General features: G+C 45.1%; 1 protein-coding gene across 1 annotated transcript in view; it reads left to right on the top strand.

The window, feature by feature from the left end:
- Positions 1–21,089, top strand: part of ST3GAL1 (ST3 beta-galactoside alpha-2,3-sialyltransferase 1) — a 78,481-nt gene that overhangs the window by 32,869 nt on the left and 24,523 nt on the right. Inside the window, exon 2 of the mRNA XM_032133886.1 lies at positions 19,061–19,857. Within this exon, the coding sequence (XP_031989777.1) occupies positions 19,489–19,857 (369 nt within the window). The 5' untranslated portion in view covers positions 19,061–19,488. The remainder of the gene's footprint in view (positions 1–19,060; positions 19,858–21,089) is intronic.

Raw genomic sequence — 21,089 nt, 5'->3', positions numbered from 1 at the left:
TGTTTAACAAGGGGAAAAAGTTGCTTCTCAGCAGCAGCCAGGGGAAAGAGAAGGGAGTGTATGAGAGCAACATCTCTGCACACACTGAGGTCACTGGGTCCTGGAGGATTGCACCTTGTGGAAGGGACCCACTCTGGGGCAGTTCACGCGCTGCAGCCCATGGGAAGGACTCATGGTGGAGAAGTCTGTGGAGAACTGGCTCCCTGAGGAGGAAGGAGCAGCAGAGGCAAAGTGTGATGAACTGACCACAGCCCACATTCCCCATCTCCCTGCACTGCTGAGGGGGTAGTAGGGGAAGAAATCAGGAGTGAAGTTGAGCCTCAGAAGAAGGGAGGAGTGGGGGGAATGGTTTTAAGATTTGGTTTAATTTCTCATTGTGCTACTCTCATTCCCAAGGTGAGCCTGTTTCGCCTGTGATGGTAACTGGTGAGTGATCTCTCATTGTTCTTATCTCAACCCACAAGTTTTTCTTGTAGTTTTTCTTATAGTTTTTTCTTCCCTGTCCAGCTTAGGAGGGGAGTGGCAGAGTGGCTTTGGTGGGCACCTGGGATCCAACCAGGGTCAACCCAGCACAGTGAGGCTCCCCACATTCCCAGTGGCGGGAGTGAGTCCCTGCTCTTTGCTCACTCAGGGGAAGAATTTAACTCCAAAATTGTAAGTGTGAGTTGAAGGGTGAGACCGAGGCATGTGTCTCAGAGATGGCCTGGAACTGCACATCCTGGCTCTTATCCTGGTTGCTTGTGGGGGAGTGACCCAAGAGCTTAAACACCTTCATTCGCCTGCTCCATCATCACAAAGATACTTACATTACCCTCTGCAGGAGTACTTCTCTCTGCAACCTGCTGCTAATATCACACTAAGCACCAGATTAAATGTCTTTGCAACCTCAGTGACCTGGAAGGGGTTGTGCAAATGTGAATAGCTGCATGTGGCTTCTCTGACCCAGAGAAAGGCAGTACGTGAAATTTGGGCATGTATGCCTACAGGGACATACAAAGCTAGAAAAAAACTAACTAAGGAGTTGATAATATGTACCTGTGGCACACTCAAAAATGCTCTTGAATAGGGTGGGTGACATAGCATGGTGTCTTCTAGATGCAGGTGGAGGCAGCAGATAACTGTGGTGACTGGTGCCAGGCAAACCAGCTCCTCCTTCCAGGCCCAGCATGGAGCCCTGCAGCTCCTTTGCAGGCATCGCCACAGGTCATGGAATCACAGCCAGGGAGCCAGCTGGTAGCTCTCTGTCTACAGCTTGCTTTATCCCATAAAGTGTTTCAAATGCTTCCCCCTGCTCCTTGGTTTTTAACAGACGACATTGAAGGACTTCTGCTTTTTTTCCCCCAGTTTTTTTTTAAGGCTCTTCCTGCCTCTCATCATGTCATGGGTATGCCCCTAACACCTGACCACTGACTTCTGCACCAGCAAGATTTTCATGGAATCGCGGAGGCATTAAGGTTGGAAAAGACTTCTAAGATTATCAAGGCCAGATGTCTTTTTTCTTGTCCAGAAACCAGTCTGTGGCAGGGCTGCCTCAAACCCCCTCCTTCCACCGTAGGCACTAAGCCCTCACCCCTCCCTAAGTGTCTGCTCTGCTCTTCTGCCGCAGGCATCAGGGATGGGGCACATCCAGGCCCTGGGAACAGCCACGCTGCCTCCCTGCTCAGCTGCCTGTGCCAAGCAGCGCTGCAATCTGGGCTCAATTCCTGAAGCAAAACGCAGCTGAAGCAGCTCAGTGTTACCCTCTCCAGAGACCAGCTGCTCTCACCTGGCGCCTCGCAGCTAATCACAGTGACAGGAGCCATTGTTTATTTTCCTCCATCCTTGTCTTCCTTGTTTTATGGAAAATTAGAGCGGGCAGGCAAGCCATCCATCAGCCTATAAATGCTGCAGAGTCTTTTGGCTTTGTGCTAAATAATTGTGCATTTTATTGCTATTTACACATTTATTTTCCAAGGCAATAAAATACAAACTGCAGTCCTCAAGACTTTATATTTTGCATCTGTATCATGGCAGCTGCACAGGTTTCAGCAGCAGCATGCAGCCTGCTGCCATAAATTCACTTTCTTATTTTAGTAGTTCTAACATTTATTTATAATTAATGTCAGAGACTTTACACAGGAATGCCAATTATTGATTTTTTAATTTTTTTAAGAGAAAGAAATTACTTTTTTCTCATTACTGCCATAGCAGCACAATCAAATTGCAGAGGCTAATCTTGTCCACAACAGTGGAAGAAAAGGCTCTTGAAAACTGATTTGGTGGTAAAGTTATAAAAAGCGTCCTGCGACCCCTTAACTCTGGAGTTTGTATAGATGGAGATTATTGTGGGGGGGGCAGGGGACAGTAATTCAAATTAGCAGCTCTGCTGGTGTCAGCAGAGGCATGTGGGAATGGGAAAGATCTACAGCAGGAGCCATTGCAACCACTGCAAAATAAGAGCCTTTGGAAGTGGCAAGAGGGCTCAGTGTCCCAGTGCAGCTGGGGCTGGGGGCACTCAGGGTCTTGGGTGGATCCCCAAAGTCCCACTGCTGTGATTGAAGAGTGACTGCTGTGCCTGCAGGTTTGCACTGCCAGCAGTGCCCACTTCCCACATGATGATCGTACATGAAACTCCGCTCCAGCTGCCACAGTCACGTGCACAAGGCTGTGAACTGGACCAAAGAAGCCTTGAAACATATTTTTATGGCTTGAATCTCCCATTACCTGCTTAGTGCTAATATAGCTATCCATGCATTTGCAAACTCAATGGTCCTTACCAGTAGCCCTTGCACAGCTTGTGCTTCTCCTTCAGTCCAACTATGCCAGGAAATCTGCTGAGGGAGGCATCAGACTTGGCAAAGAGTGATGGGAACACCAGCCAACTCCATCTTAGACTAATTTTTACCCCTGCCAGGGATGGTTGCCTAACAAGTGTTTGGAGGCTGCAACATAGCCCTGAAAAAGCTGCAGGTTGGAGGTGTGAAGGGGTGTGAAGAGGGCAAAGTAATGTGTCTGCTACTGCACCAGCTTCCCGTTCCTGATGATTTACTGTCAAAATGCTGAGCGACTGCGGGAAAGGGAAGAGGTGGAGTCAGGAGCAGAGTTGGGAGCCAGGGATGGCTCTCTAATGGTGAGAATGAAATGGTTGCATGAAGGCTCACTCACCCCTTGCACATCTGTGAAGCAGTGCTGGCAACAGCATGTCTTGTGCATGGTGGTATTTGGACAAGTGTCATGTACACTTGTCATGGGAGGGTGAATAACCCACTTATTTTGTGCCACCTTCCCCTTCAAGGGGCTCTCCTTCCACAGCAAACAAGCCTCAGTGGGTCAGGAAATGCAAACAGAGGCGATCAGTCCATTTCTGTGACACCTTCCCAAAGAGCTTCAAAAACAGTAACAAAGTCCTGTGTCAGCTGGGAGGGGTGTGGTGTGTGTGCATGGATGTGGCGAGAGATGCTGTCAGAGCAAAGCTGTATGTTGCTGAAAACAAGGGTGAACTGTGTGATTCAGTTTGAGGAACAGCAAACCAATCCTGAAGGATTCTGCTCTGCCTTCCTGGGAGCACTGAGTGGCAAAAGTTGTGGAAAACAGTGAGGGGTGGATGCTCAGCCTCTCTGGAAACTCATACCTCAAACATCTCATGTGCACTACCACAAATGGAAGCAGTAAGTGCTTTGGCTGTTACTTGTTTGTCATTGCACAGCCACAAATGACACCTGGATTTTGTCACTTAAAGTCTGGCTTCTTTTTTTTCCTTTTTTTTTTTTTGTCTAGGACTATTAGGGATTTTCTTTCTTTGCTTGCTCATCAGGAAGACAGCTCTATTTTAATTTCTCAATTAGCTTGGTATTTCTACACTCGTTCAAAGATGTCTGGCCAACTTGAATTAACGTGCAACACCTGGCAAGCCAAAGGCTTTACACATCAGGACTAGATAGCCTGGAGACAAGAGAACGTGTGCTCTCACAGAGCTGTATTGTCTGGGCTTGGGGCAGATATCACCCACAGGAACCTCACCTGCACGGGAGGGATGTTGCTGACAGGCATCTGGGCATAAAGGTGCTTTATTCCTGCCCAGTAGCACTGGTAGGGCTGCAAAAACTTCATTTGCTCTCTCTGCTATGACAGTGCTGGGGAGCCTGGCCACCAAATGCGCAGCTCACCTCCATGGGTTTTGTAAAGTTGTTTCTGAAAGCAAATCCTGTTTCTATTCTGCCTGTGCTGAACAAGTTGAGCTGTAAATCATGTTTCACCCCATGGATGCTATTGCAGACCCTGCCCTACTTTTTTGAGTTGGAGATGGCACCAAAAACACCCAAAGACCTGTAGGAATGGGACAAGGGGTAATGGTTTTAAATTAATAGTGTTTAGATTCAGACTAGACTTAAGGAAGAAATTTTTATGAGGAGGGTGGTGAAACACTGGCACAGGTTGTCAAGAGAGGTTGTAGGTGCCCCATCCCTGGAAACTTTCAAGGTCAGGTTGGATGGGGCTCTGAGGAAAGTGATCTTGTTGAAAATGTCCCTGCTCATTGCAGGGGGGTAGGACTAGATGACCTTTAAAGGTCCTTTTGAACCCAAACCATTCCGTGATTCTAATAAAAGCTATGGGGAGGAAGAGGGGCACTCTCTCTTATTTTTTGTCCTTTGCTCTAGAAGAGGTGTTTTATCTCAGTGGCAGCTTGGTTTGGTTCAGACCAGCAGAAGTTTGGACATCCCTGTGTGCCTCCCACCCTCCTTGCACGCAGCAGCATGACCCATATAAGGGTTAATTCCAACAGTAAGCCCTGTCAGCAGGTCAGTAAACCTGCTCCCAGGCCCTTCCTGCTCCTTGCTAATCCAGGCAAATCCTCTTTCCTTGTACCTTCTCCTGTTTCTTCCATTACCTTGGAGTAAAAAGGTGAGGCTGAAGGAATGGAAGGGAAGCTATGGAAACACACTTTAACCATTTTGGTAGGCGCTTGAGAGTAAAATCAGTGTCTTTGACGTGCAGTGTGGCCCCTGCTGTCCCTGTGGGCTCTGTGCAGATGTCTTTGTGCAGTCTGCCCACTCTACCTGCTTCTCCCCCTGTGACTGCCTGGACAATGGCATCCCAGGACTTTCCCTATCTTTCCCAGCATAAAGTCATGTCCTGTAAATAACAGATGGGATCACAGGCTGGGCCTATTTCCCAGGCTGCCTGTATCTAAAATCAGGGGGACTTTTCCTTTTGGGTTCATTTAGTGTGGAGAAAAGGAGGCTGAGGGGAGACTTTCTCTACAACTCCCTGAAAGGAGGTGGTAACCTGGTGGGGGTCAGTCTCTTTGCCCAAGTAACATGGGATAGAATGAGAAGGAGCAGCCTCAAATTGTGCCAGGGCATGTTTAGAGACATGTTTAGACTGGATATTAAGAAAATTTTCTTCACCACAAAGGCGGTCAAGCATTGCAGCAGGCTGCCCAGAGAAGTAATGAAATCACCATCCCTGAAAGGGTTCAAACATGTGGATGTGGCACTTGGGGACATGATTTAGTGACAGCTTGGAAGTGCTGGGTTAACAGTTGGGCTTGGTGATTTCAGAGGTGTTTTCCAACGTGAGTGATTCTGTGATTCTTGCCCCTGCACTGCTGTGCAAGCCAGGGTGCAGCTTCAGCTCGTAGGCTTTGCAGGGGAATGCTCTGAGGTGACCCCAAAGAGTTTGGTGTTTATTCAGGACTGAGGGGATTGCAGCACAGTGTTTCGTCTGAAGGCTGGGCTTGTTTCAGTTTCTTCCTTCAGTCCTTTAAGACTCTTAATCAAATAGGAGTTTGGGGAAGCACATTTTTTGCTGTTGTTTTATGATCTTGTACTGATAACAAATTGCTCAAGAGAGGCAAGAAAACTTCCTTGACTGGTTGTTTGCAGAGAAGGAGTTAAAAAGTCATCTATTAGTTATGCGGGACTGGTTGGTACTGCCTCTGCATGGGAGGAAACTTCTCAGCACCTCACCCAGCTGAGCCTCCCACGAGTCTATGAACAAATGTGCAGGATTGAAGCCAAACTGTCTCAGTTTTGGATGTCAGTCAGGAACTGCACCTCGCTGAGTGGCTCTGAGGGGTGAGCAGTCTCCTCCTTGGCCACTTTCCGACTGGTAGCTCCATGAACAGAAATGACTCCAGATATTTGTAAAACTCAGGAAAGATCACATTACCTCTGTCTGCTGTGTGCTGTCACTCTGAGCCTCATTGCTGTGCACCTCTCACACTTTCCTCACTGAGGAAATGAAAGATGCACCAAATCTGCCATGCACATAAACCAGAGCAGGGGCAATGAAATTCACAAGCAAGAAATACAGGAGGCTGCAAAATGAGAACAATTTCCATCAGCTGCAAGTTTGGAAACATCTTGGCAGCAGTGATGCTGGGAACTGGAAACTTGGAAACTTCATCTTTCAAACAAAGATCTAGCAATCCACTGAGGGACAGGAACCTCTGGTATCCATTCTCTTTTCCTAAGGATGGAAACTCCCCAGCAGCAGCAATTACCAAGTACTGGATCATCCCCCTGTAGCTGAGTGTGACACTTCTGGGGCTGGAAACTCACATCTCATTTTAGAGGAAATTAAAAACAATGGTGCCCTTCAGCCAATGTATCTCCTCCATAAGAAGTCATAGGTCAGTTCTCCTCTGGGAATGTCTGAGTTCTGTTTATAATGACTTCCCTTTGGATGCAGTCATTATTTTTCAGTATTCACTTTTTATTTTTGAGCAAGAGACGCATAGTATAAAAAGATTAAAAACTCATATTATCCTGTTTAAAACCAAGCCAAGCAGAACAGCCCATTTCCCAGGCTCTTGGTATACATTTCCCTGCAAATCTTTGAGAGATTTTAATTAAAGGTTTCTTTTTTCTTTCCTTAATAAAGGCAAAACACAAATAAAAATCTTGTAGCTGCCACTTTTAATGCAAACTTTTGGACACAAATTGGTGGCTCATTTAAGAGAAAGCACAAAACCCCGGGGCTCTGCTGTCTGTGGTCTCTGGGGACTGTTAGTTTTTAACAGTGTGCCCATTACAGCTTGCCAGGAGCTTTATTTCTAGAGCAAGTGGTGACATTTTCATAAACTCCATTTTAAAAGTTACCATGAAATTTTTCATGGGAGTGAGAGCAGGATCCCACATTCATTGCAATAGTCATATGCACAAAACCTTGTAATCCCAAAGGAAAGCTTCCCTGTCCCACTGAAAATGGAGGGATGTCTTAGGTGGGGAAAGGATATTGCAGTGAGTCTGGGATCCTGTTCTCAGTGCTTGAATGGGAGGTGCTATCTTGAACCCAGGGACAGAATTCAGCTTTAGATGTTGCCCTGCTGTGGGTTTTGTGCTGACAAAGTGCTCTTACAGTTATGGTCACTTCAGGACAGTAACACCAAGGCTGAAGCTGAGGATTCTGACCGGCACCAAATCAGCCCGTGTAGGACTGGTGTTTATCTATTGTTGATGTGCAAGAAAAAGTTCTTGATTTCCTAAAGTGTCACTAGCTGGGAAAACGCTGGGAATTTTTATTGGGGAAAAGTAAGCAGCTGGGGCTTCCCCATTCTAATTCAATAATCAGGAGCCCAAAGGACAGAGATCTCCCTCTGCCACTCGTCATAGGCAAAAGGGTAAATTCAGGCTGATGTTTCTGGCATCTGGCCTGCTACAGCTTGATTTCTAGGTAGGATGCTGGCAGCACTGCAGAGGTCGAGACCAAAACAGTATTGAATTGATCACCACTTTCTTGTGCTAAAATTTCTGCTTTTACAACATCAATGATACCATTTTAAAATTGAAAATTTAAGTACTAAATTAATTGAATCTTCCTCTGCTAATTACTTCTGTATGGCTAAGTGATACTTTGAATTTCTCTTTGAATCAGGAAGTCCTTAAACATTCAGGGATTGCTGGCTACCTTAGCAGCCTCCCTGTTCAGGTTTTAGCCATCTAAGTAAGACAAGTGGAGAAGATGCCATAGTTGTATGCATGTCTGTGTGTGTTTCTCCAGCATTCTATTATCAGCATCCACAAAACTCAATATTACCATTTTTAATGCATTTCAGGATGCCCAGCTGAGTGCTTTATGTGCAGCTCTGATGTATGCAAATCCATTTTGCATGCAGCTCTTGACATATTTTCATATTCAGGATTATGGGAAGATTTTTGTGTGCCACTTTGATGTATGCAAATCTTTGTTTCTCTAAAAACACTTCTAAAGTCCAGACAAGTAGACAGCATTTCTTCGTCACTGAAACCCTGTGTTTTTTCTGTACCCAGGCTCCCATGTAGTCCAGAGCAAAGCTTCCACCAGTGGTGCACTGAAGGGCTGTATTCATGTGCCCCGCTCTGGGCAGCTGCTTGTATCCATCAGGTATCAGAGACAACCTGAGAGCTATCAGTCCTCTGGATAAAAGGAAGCCTGAATCACTCATTTCCTTCTTGACTGTCACCTCTGTTGTCAATGTAGGACAAAAGCTGGAATGGGAATGTCACCATCCACACAGAAGCTGGGTGATGCCTAGGCTGATAGCAAGAGCACACAGTGCAGTTGGATCCAAATAGGCCAAGTACACCTATTAGGGACATAAATGATCAATCAATTAAAGTGGTTGCCTAATGGCTTTTTAATTCTGACTTGCAACACAGTATATTAATTTTTCAAATGTGTTACTTATATCTCTAATATATTTTATTGTATTATTTATAGACTTCTTGTAAACTTTCTATGGCTGCCAAACAGAGTAGTGTGCACAGTAGATGGAAAACTTGGAAGTATTGTTTTGTACTTGCAAGGTTTGCAGTGGCTGCCAGGTCCAGACTATGCACAGATGCTAAAACACCTCTGAATTTAACTGTGGGTAGTTTTACACCTTTGTAGCACCATAAAGACTAAATGTAAATCCCAAGTTAATGAATGAGGAAATCCCTGTGGTGTCATTAAATCTTCCTCAGAGTGAATTCGCTCTGCCTGATGAATAAATGTTTAATGCAGTGCTGTGTCAGGTGGTGCCATCGATTGTGAGAGAAACGCTGTTGGTTTAATGAGGATCCCATCAGCTGAGCTCCGTTAACAGCCTCACAGTGCCAGCAACTGCTTGGTATTGCTTCAGGGCAGGAACCCCAGCAAAGAGAGTCAGAGATGCTCACATGGGCATGGAAACATTTTTCCTAGGTTTTCCTAGAGTTTCAGGATTATTGACAATATCATCAGTATTATCATCACTGCCATCTAATCTTCCTTGGCATTAAGAATTGTAATGCCATGAGATCCCCTGCAGTGCATTAATCACTTTCTTAATATCAGAAATTAATGTTCCTCACAACACATTCTTTGAAATCACGAACAACTGTATTTATGGCCACATATAAATACAAGTTCCAGCTTTAACCAAGGAATAGGTGAATATTGTTGAGCTGGATATTCACAGAGAGTACAGCAAAACACGTGTGGTTGGGTTCCACCTTGTTCTGGGTTTGTATGGCCAGGTTTTGGTAGTGGGGACAGGGTTGGGGCGACAGGATTGGCTTTTGTGAGAAGCTGCCAGAAGCTGCCCCCATGCCCAGCATGGGCATCTGGTATCCAGCCAAGGTCAACCCACTACACACCTTTAGTTCAGAGTATTCTACAGTCTGAAATAATCCTGTATCCTCACCTGTTATCCTATAAAATTAAAACAAATGCAGGTACAGGAATTTGCTTTTCAGTAGTTTTAGTTTGCATCTGTTTCTACTACTGCTGCTGCCATCGTTAATTTGTCACTGTGTATTTGAATTACATGAAAGTAGCTTTCTTACTGTCTCTGGTGAATTAGCAAGACTTTAAAAACAATCCATAGTCGTCCCAACATGAAGCTAAAACCAAAAAGAAGAGGTGACAGTATTTTTCCTTTTTCTTATAGGGATGCTTTTTATTTTAGGGGAAGCGGGAGGTGTTGGGTTTTTTTTTATTTTGAATTTCTACATGTTTTGCTTTTCTTTAATTACCAAAAGTTACACCTCTTCTAGAAAAAGCTTTTTCAAAATGAAACTAGATTTCTTCATTCAAAATGTCAAAGATACTTTTTGAAAATGTCTTAATACAAAAAATCAAGATGAAAAATAGATTCATTTTTGACAAACTGATCTGAAACAAGACAGAAATAAAAATAAATTGTGCTTGAGTTACCAGCTCCAATTCTACACTTGTCCTATCATGAACCACTTAAAAATTCTTCTAGGTGCAAACGCATATAGGTGTCCTGGAAATCCCTTTGATAACTCTTCTTTTCCAAGCAAAGAGTAGCAGAGCTTTGATCACAGCTTACAAATCTCATAATGGCATGGGAAGGATGTGAAAGTACAGGGGCAGTCTGTCCACCAAGTACATTGCCATCAAAGTTTGTCAACAGGAATCAAACAGCAATTTTTATGTGTCCAGTTGTCTGCTTTGATAGTTTTAAAGAACTCTTTGAAGTAGAGCAATTCACAGAGACAGAGTGAAGAAATTTTAGTGAGTGAGTGAATTTTAGTTTAGGATTTTCACCACAGAAAATCCTAAATTATTATTTTCATTGTCCCAGCTTTGGACTCTGGGCGTGCAGCCCAAAAAAGTCCCATCCCAACCCATGGTGGATATTGGCCCATGACAGAAAAGCTCTCATCCAACAGGTTAAACCTATGTGTCTGTATAGCATTGCAAACTACAGAATAAGGAAGGAAAAGAGTATTTTTTAAGAACTTGTAACAATATATCTGCTATTTAAAACATCAATGTATATGTGGGAAAGGGGATTTGGAATATATAAAAGAAAATGAAGCACCACCAGGGAGGCAGAGGTGCCATTGTCTGGTTAATGGAGTGTGTGCAAAGAGGTAGGATTCCTCCAAAATCACTTTCTAGCAAGACAGGGGCTGTGGAAGACATTCTGACCAGGAGCTTATTTTTCCACTGTTGTTTTTCAGCACACCCCTGGTTGATCTGCCAGACTCCAGCCTCTTGGCCATAAATGCTACTGTTCACGACTTGGCTGGACAGTTCTGCCATTCCAGTGCTCCTATTTTGTCCTGAAAATATTTGAGCTGAGGGTTGAGCCAAAGGAATGGACCATAAACAGGTCAGCAGTGGAGCTGCTCGTTGAGTTTGAATTCATCACCCTTTTCTCTGGCCTCTCCCAGTTTATCTCATGGTTGTTTCCTGGTATAAAGATGATGCTGAGTGCTTCCTTGGCACCATAATGGCCTGGAAAACTTAAGACCAAGCTCTCACTGGCAAGCTGAGGAGCATTACCAGTGTGGTTTTTTTCACTGAGCCTGGCATGATACCGAGCCTGGCTGCAGTAACAAAGGGCCATTATATAAACAGTGACTTACTCACATTATAGTTCCCAGTGGAAATAAATTGATCATGAGTTTATCTCCACAGTCCCAGACACTCATGTGTTTCCGAATGAAACGTGATACCCAGGTGAATGTCATCCTTGCACAGCTGGTGCCACCAGTGGAGAGAGCTGGGCTCCCCCCACCCTTTCTATTCACCCCAAACGCAGTTTCACGCCTCTCTCAAGGCTGGAAGTCAGGTGCTGTGTAAAGAGATGGTGGTAGGGAACACGACATTTATCAAATAAGAAATTTTATTGGGACAATAGAATGGATCATCAGCATTTTTTATTCTTAGAATGATAGAATCACAGAATTACAGAATCATAGAATCATAGAATTGGAGTTTGGGTTGGAAAGGACCCTTATGGGGTCCCTCTGCCATAGGCAGGAACATCTTCAGCTAGATCATTTTGCTTAGAATCCCATCCAACCTGGCCTCCAACACTTTCAGGGGTAGGCATCTACCACCTCTCTGGGGAACCTGTCCTAGCGTTCCACCACTCTCGCTGTAAAAAATTTCTACCTTGTATCTGGTATAAATCTACCATCTTTTGGTTTAAAACCATTTTGCCTTGTCTTGTCACTACAGGCTCTGCTAAAGAATCTCACCCTACCTTTCTTAAAAGCCCCCTTTAAGCACTGGGAAACTGCTCTGAGGTCTCCCCACAACCTTCTCTTTTCCAGGCTGAACAAACCCAGCTCTCTCAGACTGTTCTTCATAGGACAGGTCCTTCTCCTCAGACCTGTTCTTCATCCTCTTGCCTGTATTGATACCTGGGGTTGCCCTTGTTGAAGCTCATGAAGGAGATTTTGGAGCCAATCTTTCATGGCATTTGCAGTCCCATTCAAATTTCCCACTTGGCCCGAAGACACAAGTACAGACTGTAGCCCATGGAGGGCAGCACAATTAATCCTGGGTATTAACACTGCGATTTCTCCAGCCTTTGCAGGAGTGAACACTTGGTATGCAAGGGAGGAGGATGTGGTGGAGGAAAAAATGTCTTCACCATGGTGGGAGGTGGCAGGGATGGCAGTTCTCAGCACCCAAAGATAAGGGCAGACTCGTGACCTTTTCCAAGCCAGATCCTCCAGCCTTTTCTTCAAACACCACAAGGGAATTTTCATTTCCAGACTGCTCAGCAACAAGCCTGATAAAGGCTGCCAAGATAAATATTTATTCTGAAGCAACAGAATGAAAATTCCCCACCCAAATTTCTATTGATCTCATACACATCTTGCACAAAAAGGTGCTTGCTTACCCTGACCACGCAGCCCTGTTACGCATGTTGGCAGGGCAGGCTGTGTCGGAGTACCAGGGAGATTCCCTATCGACCTGGCCAGCCCCAGCCTGCTGCCAGACTGCTCACTGATAAAGGCACAAGTGGGTAAAGATTTTTTTTCAGATCGCTGGCACCTAAAATGCTGTGCAGGCTACGCTCCATAAACCATCTCCAGTTTTTCTTCTGTTCACTGTGATGGATGAAACACCGCCCAATAGCTGACTTCACATTCAAGAAACACAGAGGAGCTGCTGCATTCAAATGTTTTTTGAAGCTACTTTTTCTCATGGCTTAAATGTTCCTCAAATGTTCCTGCTTTTGTTTTCCAGGCAGTGCTGATATGATTAGTTTGAGTTGCTTGGAGTGAACATTTTAATAAATCTGAGAGCACGATACCAACTACCTTGCCTGATTTCAATGCTGTGACCCCAATTGACAGTGGCAATCAAACAGACTTCTGCCTCTCAGCATGGTCAGGGATGGGGCAGAAGAGTTACAGATCATTTTCTCCCTGATTAAATGGCAGGTGAGACTTGGGTCTGCCTTTCTGTGGCTGTGTGCATGCAGGACCCATGCCATCTCTGTGAGGATGTAACAACGGACAGGAGAGAGGAGCCAGTGAGCTCTGAGAGACAAAACACAATCTGATTTTAATTAATCAGAGAATTGTTTGGGTTGAGAGGGACCTTAGATATCCTCTAGTTTCAACACCCCTCTTCTGTGGGCAGGGACACCTTCCACTAGACCAGGCTGCTCAGGACCCCAGTCAAACTGGACTTGAACACTTCCAGGGATGAGGAATTATATGGAATCCATAATGTAATTAAGGGATGAATGGCTGGATGGATGGGAAAATGGAAAGGGACGTGGCAGCTTGTGCTTTTCCAAAATTGTGTCCTGTAGTGATTTTTGGTGCCCAAGAAGGGCAGGGCTCACCTTTACCTGCCAGAGCATCGAACAGGCTGAAGTGGCAGAGGCTGTGCTGGGGCACAGACAACACCCCCTCGTGTCTCCATGCGGCCTTCAGTGCTTGGTGAGACTGATCTGCTGGAGCTGAAGGCCACGGACCAGAGGTCTCGCAGGGGGTCCCAGCATCATCTGGTTAAGATTCATGCTCATGCCCTGTGCTCAGCTCTGGCTGTCTGCCAGGCTGTCCTGTAATTCACACTGTCTCACGTAGCAAAAGCTCAGAGGTCTCTGGTGAGGTGTCAGAACAATGAATTATTTCTTTCTAAATGTCAGCCAGCTCCAGTCAGTGGGAGGCAGCCGGTGATGAGCCAGGGTAGGGCAGACAAGCCTGTGGTTTGGAGTGAAACAATTCCCTCCATTGTTCCTCTCCAGGCCTAGTACAGACCTGGGGCATGAATTTATGTGTGTTTTTCCAGGGACATGCTTTTTGTTGCCTTAGAACGACGTCTTTCAAGACTGCTCTGGGCTCTTGTGGGTACAGTAAGGCAAGATTTAACCTCCTGCCTTGTCCCAGGCCAGGGCTTTGAGACCAAGGGTTGCTTGAGTAGTTACTCACAAGAAGTGTGGACAGGAAAAAAGTCCTCAAATGGCAGAAATGATGCTTAGGGACATACTGTTGGTGCTGCCAAATTTATAACAATGTAGCTGTCAGTGGCTAAGCTGAGAAACTACTTCACCTCTGTAGGTTTTGCAGGGCAGGAATCTGAGCTGTGCTTCTGAAAATGGGCACTTGCAGTTCTGCTGATGAGGCCTTTCTAGCACAGCACAGTCTCTTGAAGTCAAAATTGCAGCAAATCTTGAACTTAACTCCTTGAAGTGTAGAGTTTCCAGCTGTAAAACACCATGGGATATCGAAGGGTTGTATGATGGCCACCATCAGTCATGAGAGAGCTGCAGCAGATCACACTGTCCTTTTCCACATTTCGACAGGGGAGGTTGATATGTGAGTTTTGAGTCTAAAGTATTTTGGGACCTTTGAGCTGTTCAAGCCCTGAGCGGAACTCTGGCAGTGTCTCAGTACTGGGATGCTGCTGTTCCCTGTTGCTTTTGTGCTCTTCTGCCTGACATTCTGTGTCTGGAAAATGCTGGCAACTTCAAACTAGAGAGTGCATTTCACACCAGGGTTTTAATGTGAGTTACAGACCAGGAAAGCTGGATCCTGAACCATCAGCATCTAACGCGAGCTAACAAAGATCTCCTCAATGTGGTGCTGGTACAAAGCACTTCTTTGCTAGGAAAGTAGGCATCAAAAAGGGGCCAAACACCAATGTACTGGGACATTTACAATGTGGAGGAATGAAGAGTGGTATGGTGATTTTTTTCTAAGTATTTTTTCGTTATTATTTTCTTCATGCATTTTGTCTAAGGCATCTATTAAAAGAAATCAAAAAATTACCATTCTGCCAATATTGTGTGGCTGACCACACAGATCTTGTGTAATGCCCAAATGCCCTTCCCCTGCACCCCATAAGCTGTCCCATGCCCTCAGACAGCAAGACATCTCAGTCCCAAAGGCAGAGTTGACTCACCTGGGTGAATTTCATGCCTGAGGGTGATGCTGTGCAGGGCCAGTCCTGGGAGGGATGCAGGCAGGGTGTCCCTTCTTCTGAGTCCTTGTTTCAGGTTCCCACCTGCCTTTGTGCCCCGGGCTCTTTTGGTGAAGACTTTGATGGGTTGATGTCTCCTGGGATGGGCCTGGGAGCAGCTGGAGCAGAGCATTATTTAGGTTCTGCTATTCTTTCTGTGCTCCTTTGTGGGTGTGCAGATGAGCTTTTGTCACAGAACCTGACAAGTGCAGTGAGAATACATTGTGTTTGTAAGTGGATTTGTAAAAAAATATTTCCTGAAGGTGTTAAGAATTGCTTTATATTAGTCCATTGAACCGATGTGTTTTTATCTTTGTTAATCACCACATTGGCAAGGGACCAGGGACATACTTCAGATTGTGAGTTTACAATGCACATAAAATTTACCTCAGTGGAGAAAAAAAAAGAAAAAAAAAAGCTCTTTTTATTCCTTTTTTCTAAAACGTGAGAAGAAAATGAAGGCAAACAACCACAATTGATTGATCCTGGTATCTTTTACAATGTAAAATGTAGGCAGAAGATTAAACTCGACTCTCATTTATGACCATTTAATCACACTGGACCCACTTCTATTCTCAGGACAGGGTTTGGAGGAACCTGTTCTTTCTTCTGAACCTGCCTTCTCTGGTCTTCCTGGGACATGACCTTTTGGATCTTCCCTGCACTGCACATCACTGGGTATTATCAGCATAAATAAGCTGTCCCAGGGTGTACAAAGGTGCCTTACGTGGGGACAATGACATCCATTGACAGGGGGGGAGTGGGAAGGTAGCAGGCAAAATCCAGACCAAAAATAAGACCTTAAGCACCCAATCACTTAAGGTAGCTTAACCTGCTGCTTGCATGGGCTGAGCTGGGATCTCTGCCCACAGGCATGCAGTATTAAGCTCTGCTTATCTCTCTGTAGCTGGGGAGAGGGCTGGGCACTAAATCTCCCTACCTTAAGTCCCCAAAAATTGTTTCTGCGTCTGAGGCCAAAATAGCCTGTTCATGGATGTGCTAATGCCAAGGTCATGCCGAGGGATGGTGATAAAGACCGTGGCTGGTATCATGCTGCTTACTTGTAATGGCTTAATTTAACTATCACTAGTAGGATCCAGAAGTGGAACATTCCCAACAGCTGGGGTTGGCATCCCTGCATGGTTTCCCACACCACTGACCTTCCACTACCCAGCACCTTGGTGAATCCTATGGAAACACTTTTGCAAAGAATTATGAATCTCGTGCGATCACAGGGAGGCACAGGAGCAGTCTGAGATGTGGTGCAAGATGCTGTGAAGAGTAAAAGTAGTGATATCTGGGTTGTGTCTTCCACATGGTTTAAGAAAGGAAAAAAAAAGGGTCCTGGTCCAAGTCACACTTGAACTTGAAGAAAGATTTTACATTCATTTCAGTCTTCCTTTTCCTCGGGCCCTAAATCAAATACATAGTCCCTGGAGCATTTCTGTCAGCTATATATTTGTATATATATTTCCATCATAATTATTCATAGGAAGCATGAACATTCATAGGAAACTGTAAGTAGTAAGAATAAAAATAGAGCATACAGTGTTTATATCCACATGGGAAAAGGGCTTTGGGAGCTCCGGTTTCTCACCTTCCCATCACGTGCTGAAAAAGACAGGATGATTAGGAATTTGAAGACATTGTAGCCCACTGTGGAAACACTGGTTCAGGTTTGGGTTTTTTCATCCCTGAGTTATAAATATAAATTTAGCCTCATCTGAGTTACAATAAATAAATACATCTGGTGAAATGTGTGCTTGTTTTGGAAGCCAGAACTGTTTTATCAACAATACTCCATTCTATAGGCTTTTCCAAGAAAGGCTGGATAATCCCCCTCCCTCCTCCTCTTAAAAGTATAACAGAAGAGCAGGAGCTGTGTTTACAAATACTGACTTGGCCCAGTACTGACAGCAGTGGGGGGTTGACCTGCCAGCATCACAGCTCTTGAATTATACACTCCATAAATGGAAAATCAATTTGCTTCTGGGATTCAGCATGTTTTTGGGGTTGTTAGAGGCTGTGTTTTTGTTTAGACTCACAACTACATCCAGGCTAGAAAAGTAAATGTGTTTGGGGCCGTTCTGCGTCTCAGAGAGCAGCTGGCATGGATGGGGCTGTGCATAGGGGCTGTTCTCCTGAGCTCCCATTCTAACTCTCCAAGACACAGTGTCAGCATCCCCATCACCTCTCCAAGGCTGGGATTCCTGAATTTTACCCGGGGATACTTTGGAAGATTTCTGGTTAATGTAAAAACTTCCCTCTGTAACATTAAAGTGAATGCAGGATGGTTCCCTGATTTACCGGTGCAAGGAGCCCAAGCAGATGGGATTAATAAAGCCCTTTGTTATCCAGCCTGACCCACTTGTCAGCCCTTGAGCTCCTATAAATGCATGTGGAGGGGCCAGACTTAAAATAAATCTCGAGGCATTTGGCAAACAGCAGCTAATTGAAGGGCACATGCTGCCCGTCACGTGCTGAGGAGGAGAAAGCTGGGGCAAAGGCTTAAAACCGAGGTCTGAGGCTCCTGTCTTTGGATTTGGCTTTATGGGACTCTGCAAATATTTGCACACCACCTCTAAAATCCAAGTTGTTTCCAAGGTGCCATGTCAAACCCCTTGGAAAAGCGGTTTGGCCTGGTGCAGCTCCTTGCAGATCCCCAGGAGAAGAGCCAGCAGCAAAGCTGGGGGTGCTGCAGCTGCTCTCCCCTCCTGTCTGGATAAACGTCACATTTGAGTGATGCAATGAGGAGGATCCCACATCAATGTCATGCACAGAATGCGTTAAAATGATGGGATTTAATGCAACAGTTGCAATTTTGCTGGTTTTTTGCTGGCCTGAAGCCTGCAGCTGAGCAGTAAATGACACTTCTCTCCCCGGACTTTCACTTGTTCATAAATTGCACGTATTCTGACACAGTCACTTCTCTGAATTTTTTCCCTACCTTTAAAAAAAAAACAAAACAAAACAAAACAGAGTGTTATTTAAGCAATGTCACTTTTGGGGCTTTTGGTAAACATCTGAAGTTTTATAAACAACGTGTTTTTCTTCCCACAAAACAATGGCTGTCCCACAATGGCTTTCCCACAAAACACTGTGGGATGAAGGGATTCATTTTATGACTTTTAAAAACTTGTTTAAATCACTGCTGCCAGGCAGGGGACACCAGGAGGGGAAGGGAGAGCAGCTCTGGGTCTCTCTGTACCTCCAAAGCAGCTCCCTGTCTCTCTGCCTAGGCTGGGATAAAGCTGCTATCACCTACCTTTCCTTGACAGAAAAAAGAGCAATTTTCCATGTGAAACAAAGGCCTTTGTTTCAAATACTTTGATTTCCCCTGTTTGTCCCAGGATATATGAGCTCTTTTTGCTTGGCTTTCTCTAATCACAAGTCTAATCCCGATCCTTAAGAAATTAAGCTGGTGGGGGGAAGAAAGAGAAAAGAACTGATTCATCTTCCTCCCTATCCTGCTCCTCCCTCCTTTGCCTGCTGCTTTTTGTTCAGCTGCTCTGAGTTATGAATACTTTGCTTCCTATCTTGTGGCTATCAAGGTCAGGCTGAAGGAGGGAGGTGAGTCATTGTCATTCAAATAGCTACAGACTGTAATTCAAATAAGGCCAGAGCAGAGTGAGGAGGCTGATTCAATACAAAGAAACTCAATGTCCACAGGTCGATGCTCTGCCCTTTCTGAAACTTCACCCTCAAACTCCTCAGTACGAAAATACTGCAGCAGAGCTTGAAGCCAGAGCTGCTGTGTTGAGGGCTCTGAGCTGATCAGAAGTTCTGGGATGGGGAGAGAAAAGCAGAGAAATTAGGTTGGGAGGAATACAAAAGAAAAAACCCTAAAGTTAATAAAAATTTTTCTTTCTTTTTTTTGTCTGTGTGTCTCTAGGTTGCAAACTTCTCTCCATGACTTAAATGGGCATCAGAGCACGTCTCTCTGATGGAATGTACACACCCAGATGATCCAGTCCTTCAATAACTAAATTCCAAGGAAAATAATACAATTCTTTCTACAATTTGCTTGTTTTAATGTATGGCTTGGTCTCACACACAAAACCTGAATTTTAATTTCTGTATGCAGAAAGACAAGGGTCTGTCTTCAGTAAATCCTCATCAGGAGAGGTTAGCAACATGAAACAGAGAGGTGGAAGGAAATTTGAAACACTGTGAGAAGGTGAAAGGAAATGTCCTTTTTTAAGCCCATTTGGGGAAGATGCAGCTTCTCCCTTACGGCTGGAGGTAGTGGAGTCAATCTGTACAGCCTAAGCCCGGGGTGGTGACTGGCAGACACCTGCTGCAGCCTTTCCTTTTTGCCTTATGTTGGACTCTACATTGTTCTTGGCCAGCGGTGGTGGCAGAACCCGAGGGGGAAAGATGGTTGTGGTAAGGAGGAGGAATGTGAAAATGTTCACCTTCGCCTTTTTGCTCATCACGGTGACGTCGTTTGTGCTGAACTACACACACCAGGTGACCACGAGCACCTGGGACCCCAGACATCTCGCCGTGCAGTTTTCAGAGCACGTCCAAAAACTCTTCAAGTACCCCAGGAGACCTTGCAGCTGTCGCACGTGTATTTCAGAGCTGGGACGTTCCCTCTGGTTCGATCAGAGATTTAACTCAACTATGCAACCTTTCCTGACCTCACAAAATGCCTTGATCCCAGAAGACAGCTACAGGTGGTGGCTGGTGAGTGGGGGGTGTGGATACATCCCAGAGTTTGGGTGACGGTGGCGGTGTCAGGCTTTGAGTGATGCTGAGCACATGGAAAGAGATGTCTTCTGTCTGTCTCAGATGACAAGGCAGAGGTGGAAGGAAGTGGGTGTTAGTGCTGCTGTTTAGCTCAGAGGGGCGTGGAGTGCACTTTCACTTGCTCCAAGCTAGAGAAATCCCTGACAGAGTTGGGTGGTAGCTTTGGAATTTGCAAATGTCAATACTGTCATTTTCTCCCATCTCTTACAAAGACCAGGCTTCATAACCCGTCTGTTTCTGCTTCAGATGGGCTTTTTGCATCCATTGAGGTAGAAAATCAAACTAATTGTGATGTCTGTAATTCTCCTGGGGCTCTCCCTACTGTAAGAAATGTAAATAATTAGCAGGATTAAATGGAAAATTATTAATTCCATGTGTATGAGAACATTCTCTGTTGTGGCTGATGTTGTAAAACAGATCTGGAAAGCACAGAGGTGGCTATGGGCCACTGGGAAGGAGCAACCCCAAGTGTATCCTTGAGCAGGGTGGTCCAGCTGCCCCTTGACTCCTGATCCAAGCATCACGAAAGTGAGCAGAAGCCTTGTTTATACAGCACAGAAGGGAAAAAGATGCATCTTTTTGTTTAGCCTAACAAAAGCCCCTTTAATGTTCTCTTGAAACAAGTCATCAGTTGTTTGATTTACTCATGGCTGTGTAGCCAAGGTGCTAAAGTGCAGATTCCACTGCAGCGATCACAGTGAAATCACAGTTTCATTGCACTTGTTTTGCCCCTCTTCTGGAAAAATAGTCCCCTGTGCCTTTCTTTGAACACACCAGCAGTCTGCAACTTGGTGTCTTGCAGAGAGCAAACCCTTGTTGTTGAATTCTGGGCTTTCAGGCCTTCTCTGGCACCCTGAGGGGGCCTCTCCAACAGGCACCCACTATTGTAGTGGAGACGTTTGGGTTTTGGAGGGGTTGTCAGGTACTGTGGGAATGAGGCTGTATAGGATTCATCAATTCTCACTCCACTGTTGCATTTAGTGGTGAAAAATAAAAGCCACTTAACTCTGACATCTGTAACTGTTGTGTAAATGATATAATTGTTTTATGATGAGACTCTCCTTTTTGTAATGAGTCATATGTACTCCAGGTGCTGTATCCTTTCACCTGCCCTTTGGCCATGACTTTGATTTCTCATTGCTTGTGGTTTTTCTTGCAGCTTCCCAACA

Source organism: Corvus moneduloides, chromosome 1 (genome assembly GCF_009650955.1).
Source record: "Corvus moneduloides isolate bCorMon1 chromosome 1, bCorMon1.pri, whole genome shotgun sequence".
NCBI classification, from domain to species: domain Eukaryota; kingdom Metazoa; phylum Chordata; class Aves; order Passeriformes; family Corvidae; genus Corvus; species Corvus moneduloides.
This window is presented reverse-complemented; position numbering and strand designations above follow the sequence as displayed.